This window comes from Oncorhynchus clarkii, chromosome 2, assembly GCF_045791955.1.
Source record: "Oncorhynchus clarkii lewisi isolate Uvic-CL-2024 chromosome 2, UVic_Ocla_1.0, whole genome shotgun sequence".
In the NCBI taxonomy this organism is placed as follows: Eukaryota; Metazoa; Chordata; class Actinopteri; order Salmoniformes; family Salmonidae; genus Oncorhynchus; species Oncorhynchus clarkii.
In genome coordinates, this window is record NC_092148.1 from 34,901,570 (window position 1) to 34,909,750 (window position 8,181).

Consider the following 8,181-nt stretch of genomic DNA (forward strand, 5'->3'; position numbering starts at 1 on the left):
TTGAAATGACTAGACCACGTCGTAAAGCACAACATTGGCTCCCATCTCTGCATGGTGGGTCGGCCACGGCGAGTATTGATCCAACATTTCTTGGCTTATTCAATAAAAACCTTCATCTGGAAAAATGAGGGGGAGGGCGAGAGCAAGCCGGAGAGGGTGAGCAAAGAGGGCGAGAGAGAGAGAAAATCCCATGAAGTAGCCGGCCACTTTCCTATTCCCAGGTGGAAAAGCCATTAACGAATTCGGAGGAGCTCTGCTTAAGGGAATTTAAGGATAGAAGATAGATCAGTTTTTCAGTCCTCCAACAACCTCCCCCTTTCCCTCCCACAACATGTAATCAATTAACTGAAAAATGATACGAACCTCTTAACTATTGCCAATGTTTTCACTACTGCTGTCTTTTGGAGTCGCACGGCGGTGGACCTTGGATCTCCCCCAAGCATACGGTCTGCTATATATCATATTTGTTTCGTCTATTCTCATCCCTTTCAAGCAGAGACAGGCCATTAAGTACACAGAAAATTGGCCAGTGTTAATTAAGTAGTGTTGATTTTTCAATGTAACATTTCTAGTGTTGATTCAGAAATGACATGACCTCTGTAAATAGTTAAAGTAACACTCAGGGGTGGAAAAGAACCCCAGTGTTGGTGTAATAACCAGAGATGAACAACAACAAAAAACACAGCCGCCGCTGTTATATTTCCCACCATGCTCTATCGCAGTTTTTGTATTTTTTTATTATTGTTTGTTTCTATGTTTTTGCATGTACATTGACTGATAAATGTATTATTCTTATGCTACTTAAATAGAAATATCACACATTTTTCTAAACTCATCCAATCTGTTGCTTGGACGTATTGCTCTCGTTACTGTAATGTTGTTCTAGTTTAGATTCTTTAGGTCGTCTCAGATCTCAGTCTTCCCAACCCTGGCAGTCATTCTGAATACAGCTTGCGGGTAAATACAAATGACAAATGTTGAATATCCCCCACTCAGGCTGGATTCCAATTGGAATTACACATCACTTTGCAAGCCAGCATAGTGTGACTTGCAGGGCCAATGTGACCTGTAAAACATATGTTTCAGGCCAGTGTATAAGGGTAAAACTAGGCCCTCAAAAGAAGGCCTAATGAAATGTGCATTGTCTTAAAGTAATTTTAATTATAACATATTCACTTATGATCTCACTTGGTGAAGGCCACAGGACTGAAAATGAATTAATGCAACAACCATGTCTCTGTCACTAAAAAAAATACAGTCATGGGTGTAAACTCTACAAACTCTCGAAAGGCAAGGCACACTGGGAAATATGCAAATAAGGCTTTACACTAAGGAACGTGTTAATTTAACACTGGAAGTGTGGACCTGAAACAGTGTTACACTTAACATGCTCAGACTTGCCTAGTTAAAAAAAAGGTTACAAAAAAATGTAATTAAAAAATAAACATGCTCAGTGTTGATTCAACACTGGAGAATTTGCTGTGTAGGCATCTCTAATGTTTTCTGGTGTTTGAAGCTGGCTGCACTGAGGAGATATTGATGAAGCTGAAGGCACATGTGATCAGATTGTCCAGACGTTCTCGTATCTCGTCTGATGGGTTTGGAAAAGTGAAGTGTGTGTCTGCAAGCATAGAACAGTCATCCATTTAAGTTAAAGTGAAAGGGATAATATCCTTATCATGGCTCCTAAATATAGCTTACTTCCTTACTCATTTTTCTCTGTCTCTCTCCCACGTTCTTTCTTTGTGGGACAATGAGACATGTGACTCATATGACCCATACTAGAGATAAATTGCTTTAGAGCTCCATTTCAATCCATGGAACTGGTCCATTCACTGCTACCCTGCCCTAGCCTGATCAGTCAGTCAACATTTACAGTGGTGTGTATGGGAGGCACTGTGTAATTCCGAAAGAGAATTTGATGAGCAGGCAAAGATATTCACAACACAAAAGCGGTAAAGTCTCTTTTTGGGTGGACGCAAATCCCTCACCACCAGATATTTCTGGCAGCGGTGGAGCAGTTCTCTGGCCGGTGCCCTTTGGGTCTGGTCTGCCAGGATCTGGCCAGGATTGTCCTCTGTAAGCAGGGAACCCAGCCTTCTAAACGCTGCTGAATCGCCAGTATCAGTTAAAAGAGATGCCCTCTCATGAAAAAGAAGCCTGAAGTCAGTTGCCTTGATGGGCAGACCATTGAGGCCAAGCCTGGACATTGAGCGTTGGTGGTGGTTTGGGGATATAGCCTAACGCTAGACAGGAACAATCAGAGCAGACAGTTGGAGTGTCATCGTCAACACAATTCAGTCACAGATTCTTCTACAAACATCGTTACAAACAAGAAACTGAGATGAAAATGTGGGTTTCAGTTTTTTTTTTTAATGATGAAAACATTATTTATCTTCAAAACAGACACATTTACAAGATCTGCAAAAAAAATGTAAGCTGAGAAATGATATTTTGCAACCTGATTACAGATTCCAAAGCGCTGCAACATGGTAGTGTCTGATACAGTTATAAAAATAACAATCATAAAAAAGACATATGAGGCAGGCTTTTTCTTTTTTTGTAGGTTTGATTGAAAAAGACTGCATGAATAGGAGGTGAAAAGTTGAAACGATGCATACAAGACAATGCAGTAACTCATAGTAGCCTGTGTGTTGCTCGCTAACTACATGGTAGACTGATGTTGGCTGAGCTGTTCTGAGCCAATTTCAGAGTGAGAAGAGATCACACACCGCCTGCACGATCCAGACAATATCATCCAAATGTACAGTCAAAAAGAAGAAAAAAATGCTAGACCAGAACGTGTGAAATAGCCAAATAGAGATAAAGGAGTCTACAGAATGATTTGAGTAGAGAGTACATTTCTCTCTGTTCTCTTGACCACCCAGGTTACAGTCACACAGTGGTCACCTAAGCCGATTCACATCCCCTATGGAGTGCCTCCGCCCTGTAGAACTCCATTAGATGTCCATTCACTTTCTCCCTAAGGGAGCTGCATTACAGCTTACACATTATGGGAGTGAGGGGAAAGGAGAGCAGACAAGAGCAGGATCTCATCAGTGGAGACAAAGACAGTAGTTTCCTTAAGATGTCCTAAAGAGTTGTGACATGACCCATTTGTACACTAGTGGGAAGCCAGGAATCCCACCCACAGTGAAAACACTGTTCGTTCTTCTCTAAAGATACACACTTTAGATTTGTATAGTGCACACCGACGTTGCTATTTTTAATAACACTGTCTCTCACCCCAAGACCCACAATACTGGTGATGAATCATCAATCATTTTCATCTATATGTCAAAAAATCAATTCCTATCAGTTCCTATCAACATGTTTCAGATGTTATGTTTAGAAATGGCATTAGAGAAACTGAATTAGCATGAGACAGTATTTCCCCATGGGCTTGGAACTTACGGCATAGCAGCTAGATCATGTAGCCACCGCCTAACCTAGGTCATTTACAGTAATACCATGGCAGTGCACCAACCCAGGGAATGTTATCCAAGCTCATAAGGCATGCGTGGATATCTGTTTAGTCCCACAGAGAAGAGGCCCTGACACACAGAGGTAATGATAATAAATAGTGCTCAGCTTAACAGGCTACCTCCCTAAAGTTGTGTTGTGTGTACCAGGACCCCCCTCTCTCTCCTGCCTATTCGCTCTGCTTAGGTCCTCTTAAAGATGGGAGAGAGAGAGAGGTATTACCACTGTGCATGTCTGTCTGTGGGGAAAGCAAGACAAACCCCTTCACCATCTGCACCTATCTCCCCAGCCCAGCTCCCTGCCTCTCACGCTTTCCTCTGTCCTTCACAAGTCCCCCCCCCCCCCCCCCCCCTTACAGCTCAATATCTGTCCTTCAATATAAAAACAACACATCCTCAACCTCGCGCTCCATCGACAAAAGGCAGAACACTCATTCAACATTGGGCAAGCGGCAGACAAACATTTGGCACAACATTTTCTGGTAGGTATGCAGCCGACCCAAAGCGAGTGCACACACGACAAACACAGCCCAGCGAAGTTCAAACTCTTCGGCAGCTGCGTAATTCCCTGCTAGGGTGTCTCAGCAAGTATCATCCTAGAAGGCAGCACAGGAACACACACACCGACTCGCTCTCTGCCTTTTCGATCCGTTCTCCTTCTTTCCCCTTCTGTGTTTATTTTTTTGACCTATTTCTTTCCGACAAAGGTTTTGTCAATCCCTCAGCCTGCTGTGAACGTGCTACAAAAGGCGAGTTAAAAGATAAGCGCCCCTATACAAAATACAGTAAAGTTTAAACCGTGTGAAACTGAATATACAGTAATCCATATGAAACTGAAACAGTCAACATGAACAACGACAAAACAATATTAAACCATCTCTGTACATGCACTATGGCACAAACTAATATTCCTGTGGAGTTTGTTTGTCTGAAAATGACTACGGGAGAGCGACGGAAAATAGTGCTCTAGCCTCTGTGGCTTCAACACACCTATGAGGAGGTACTGCTATTGTTAATTGGAGCTGGAATATTTAAAATATCCGCAAACGTTAACGCGAGGTCATGCATCAACCTGTCAAACTATTTTGTACAAAGTACAGCAAAGCCCCATCTCTCCCCCATCGACTAATACTCTATGACTGCAAGGGGATATGTTGTTTTCTTCCAAAAGATATGACATCAGCACGGACTGTACCAGGATTTCACGGTTACATTCACAAGCCACTGGGGTGCTATTGTCTTGTGTGCCTGACGAAAATCAAACTGGATTTATTCACAAAATGATATGGCCTGCTGCTCATTATTTCTCTACCTATACTACTGATAGGCATTAGGCACTTAAAACACGTGTTCACATATACAAATATAGATAGCATTATACGTTGTTTTTCTTCCCCAACAAACTTGGGTATTGAAAACAATAAATGAAAAATCTTTGGTTTGTAAACACATCATGTTCATATCAATCATTACTAGTTAAGGTGTAGTTTTTGTCACTCAAAGCTTGTGACGATGTCGCACCAGAAATTGAGTTTTATGGTGCTCTAGTAACCCCTGTGTCGCTGGGGCATTGCCCAGCACGCGTCAGGGTGCAAGCCACACACCCCCCAGAGAGCAAAGGGGCCTGCATCCTCCTCACAGCCATGGAGGCAGCTGGACACCACAGGACACAGATGCAGCCACACATTATTGTCCGTCTATCGCTCAATTTAACAGCTTTTTCAGTTTGCAACAGAGTCAGTCAATCCAGGTGAGTGTCAATGAAAGTATTGCTGCTGCTTTCATTCTTGTCCATCATTGTTTGCGTTGTATTGGGCAAAACCCCATCCCATACTTCCCAAGCTTGGGTTAGGTGTCGGACAGGGTGGCATTTTCACAGTAAACTGTCCTGCCATTGGTTTAAGATGGACCTCACAGGAGCTGAGACCCAACTGTTATTTTCTCCCCCCCACCATCACTCTCTAACAGAACATGACTAAATTAAATTCAATACAGGTTGGCAAGTCATGGGGATACCTTTTTTCTCATTCATTTATCTGAAAAACACTTTACAGTGAGTCTCCCTCCCCCTCTCTCACTCCTTCCTTCCTTCCTTTCCCTGTGCTGTCTCAGTTGCAGGGTAGCCAGGAGGAGTAGGCATGCTGCTGGCAGTGGAACATGGGCTGTACCTGGGCTATGTAGTAGTTACTGAAGTTACCGTCTGCCACGTAGGCGGCAGGCTGGTAGTAGCAGGTGACGTTAGCCACATTTGGGATGACGTTCTGCTCGGCCAGCACGCGCACCGCCAGCATGGCGATCAGCCCCAGGGTCTGCCGCCTCTCATGTCCCATCAGGCACACCGTACTCTCGTTGACCACCCCATGCAGGGTCATCAAGTAGTCGTACTTGCGGTCCTCCAGGCCCACAAAGTGGTTTTGCAGGTAGGACTCCAGCTTGCGCTGCTGCTCGCTGATATCCGAGAAGTCGATGAAGAAGCGCGAGCACATGTAACGCTGCAGGGACTTCATCTCCGTCTCGGAGTCGGCTTGGAAGCCCCTTACCAGCAGGTGACAGTACTTGAGCAGACCGCCGCCCCGAATCTCCTCTGGGTTGCGCGTGCAGATCACCTTCTGGCGTAGGTGGTCGAGGGCAGCATCAAAGTCCCCAAACACACTCTCGCCCACGATGGTGGGATGGAAGGTCTCGGCCATGGGGTTCTCAGAGCAGTCATAGAACAGCAGCAAGGAGTCCAGCTTGATCTGGAAGGAGTCCACGCTGAATTCAAACTGCCGCCTCAGAGAGTCGACAAACTTGAGTTCCACGTTCTTTCCTCTGTTGTTGGAGAGGGAGATGAGGCTCCAGCGGTCTGAATCATTGCACACCTTCACCATCTTCTGCACATAGGCTTCCTGTCCGACAGAAACACACAGGGGAAATTCATCTTTAGCTCCAGTGGCCAGTGGATAGAAATACTCTATGTATACTTTATTAAAGGCCCTTTGCTCAGTTAAAATGAATAACTGTGAGTGGATTTTTAAAATACTGTATACATACTGTATAAATGCTTTTGCGCCACTATGATCTTAAACAAATAACTGTCATGGATATAAATACTGTAGCCTACTCCTGATCTAAATCCAATTCAACCGATACAAGCACTAAATCAGGAACAGTTAATCTTCTATAGCGCCACATAAATAATAAATAACATAAATAATTACATTGGCACATACTTTCTTTGCATGTTTCTGTAGCCTACAGAATGTTTCTGTAGCCTAGGGGCAAACATTGGCTGCCCTATCTATGGAACATATGTGGCCGAGGAAACAGGATGTGCTTTAAATGGGCTTACTGCAATCCTCTTAACTGGATAAAATCAACATTATACTATCAGTAAACTTGTCATATTGCACTTTGAAATAACATGCACAATGATGTGCAATAGGGCAAAGGTGAGTAAAAGCCCAATTAGCTATATTTATAAATGAAATGTATTTCTAAATAGCCTTTTGATTTATTTCAATAACTGTTGACTGGAAAATGTAGCCTACCTTTAAAGTCAATGGTGATATTTTCTGCTTATTCACCCCGTCAGGTAAGAAGTCCAGGAGACAGTCTAAAACGATATCCTTCACAATCTGAAAATCACTTTCCCCTTTCATATCAGCGCAAAAGATTAGGTCAAGGTCCTTGTAGCCCAGTCCGCTATCCTCATGAAGAACGTGGCTTGCAGCAGACCCGTTTAACCGCACGTCCCGGACGTGGATATTCCTCTCCTCCATTCGACTACGCACCACCTTCACTATTTGTCGGGGTTTCATCTCCAAAGTGGGGAAGTTTCCACGGCCGTGGATGGGAATGGTCTCTGTCAGGATAGCATCAAGGCGCTGCACTTGTTCCCAGCCGAGAACGCTGATATTGCTGTTTTCAACCTCAGTTATAGGACTAGCACCAGTGCAACTATGTTCTTCAGACATTGTGGAGAAAATTAAACGGCAATTGACTATGAAGTTTCTTTAGAGACAGGTCCGTATCCAAATGTGGATTTTACGCGCAGTGACAGTAGGCTATAGAGGAGCAATGTCAACTTCATCCACATCGGTATCTTCAGTCAGAGTGCAGTACCTCTATATTATACTGTAACATAAATAAAATCAAGGCGAAATAGGCTACTCAGTGCGCAGTAAAGAAATGACCAGCTGCTAACTCCAGTTGACTCGCGTGTCTTTCGTCGTGAGATGAGGGAGGACAGTAAATAAGATCTTCTCTCAAAGATAGTCGTCACTTCTGCCTTGTCCTTTCTTTATAGAGCGTGAAACGTTTCCTCGTCGGTTGTCACTCAGTGCATCCGAGCTGTGCGCATCACCGTCTTTGGAGCTTGTTGGTATACTAGGAGTTCTGAGTTCGGGCTGTGACTCCATCGCCAAAGGCACGCCTATGATTTTTTTATTTGCATGAATACGCACTTGGCAAGTTCTGCAGTGATCAGCCCTCTGTGGAATCCCGTCGATTGTGACGCGCAACTTCTAAATATTTGATTCCCTTTTCGTCTCCAATAAATTCTGAAAGCCTTCCATGTAACTTGTCACGTGAAAAGTATGGTGGTTTAGTTTGGCTACTTTTGTTTTCCAAAGTTAACCGTTACCTATCCATTGTGCTTGGCTTGTGGGCGTCGCTTCTCCCTGAAAGGCAGGTACAGTTTTAGGAATGTCGCATGCTA

General features: G+C 43.9%; 1 protein-coding gene across 1 annotated transcript; it reads right to left on the minus strand.

The window, feature by feature from the left end:
- Positions 1-2,352: 2,352 nt before the first annotated feature.
- On the minus strand, positions 2,353-7,852 carry LOC139367087 (terminal nucleotidyltransferase 5A-like). Its single transcript, XM_071105112.1, has 2 exons — positions 7,013-7,852; positions 2,353-6,370 (listed from the first exon to the last, which is right to left on the minus strand). The coding sequence occupies exons 1-2, from the start codon at positions 7,436-7,438 to the stop codon at positions 5,591-5,593; spliced, it is 1,206 nt and encodes a 401-aa protein (XP_070961213.1). The 5' UTR covers positions 7,439-7,852; the 3' UTR covers positions 2,353-5,590.
- Between the last annotated feature and the right edge of the window lie 329 nt (positions 7,853-8,181).

Excerpts from the sequence above, each read along its gene's own strand:
- LOC139367087 (XM_071105112.1), bottom strand. The coding sequence starts at position 7,438 with ATGTCTGAAGAACATAGTTGCACTGGTGCTAGTCCTATAACTGAGGTT. Across the intron at positions 6,371-7,012 it reads TATCACCATTGACTTTAAAG|GAAGCCTATGTGCAGAAGAT; the intron begins GTAGGCTACATT and ends TCTGTCGGACAG.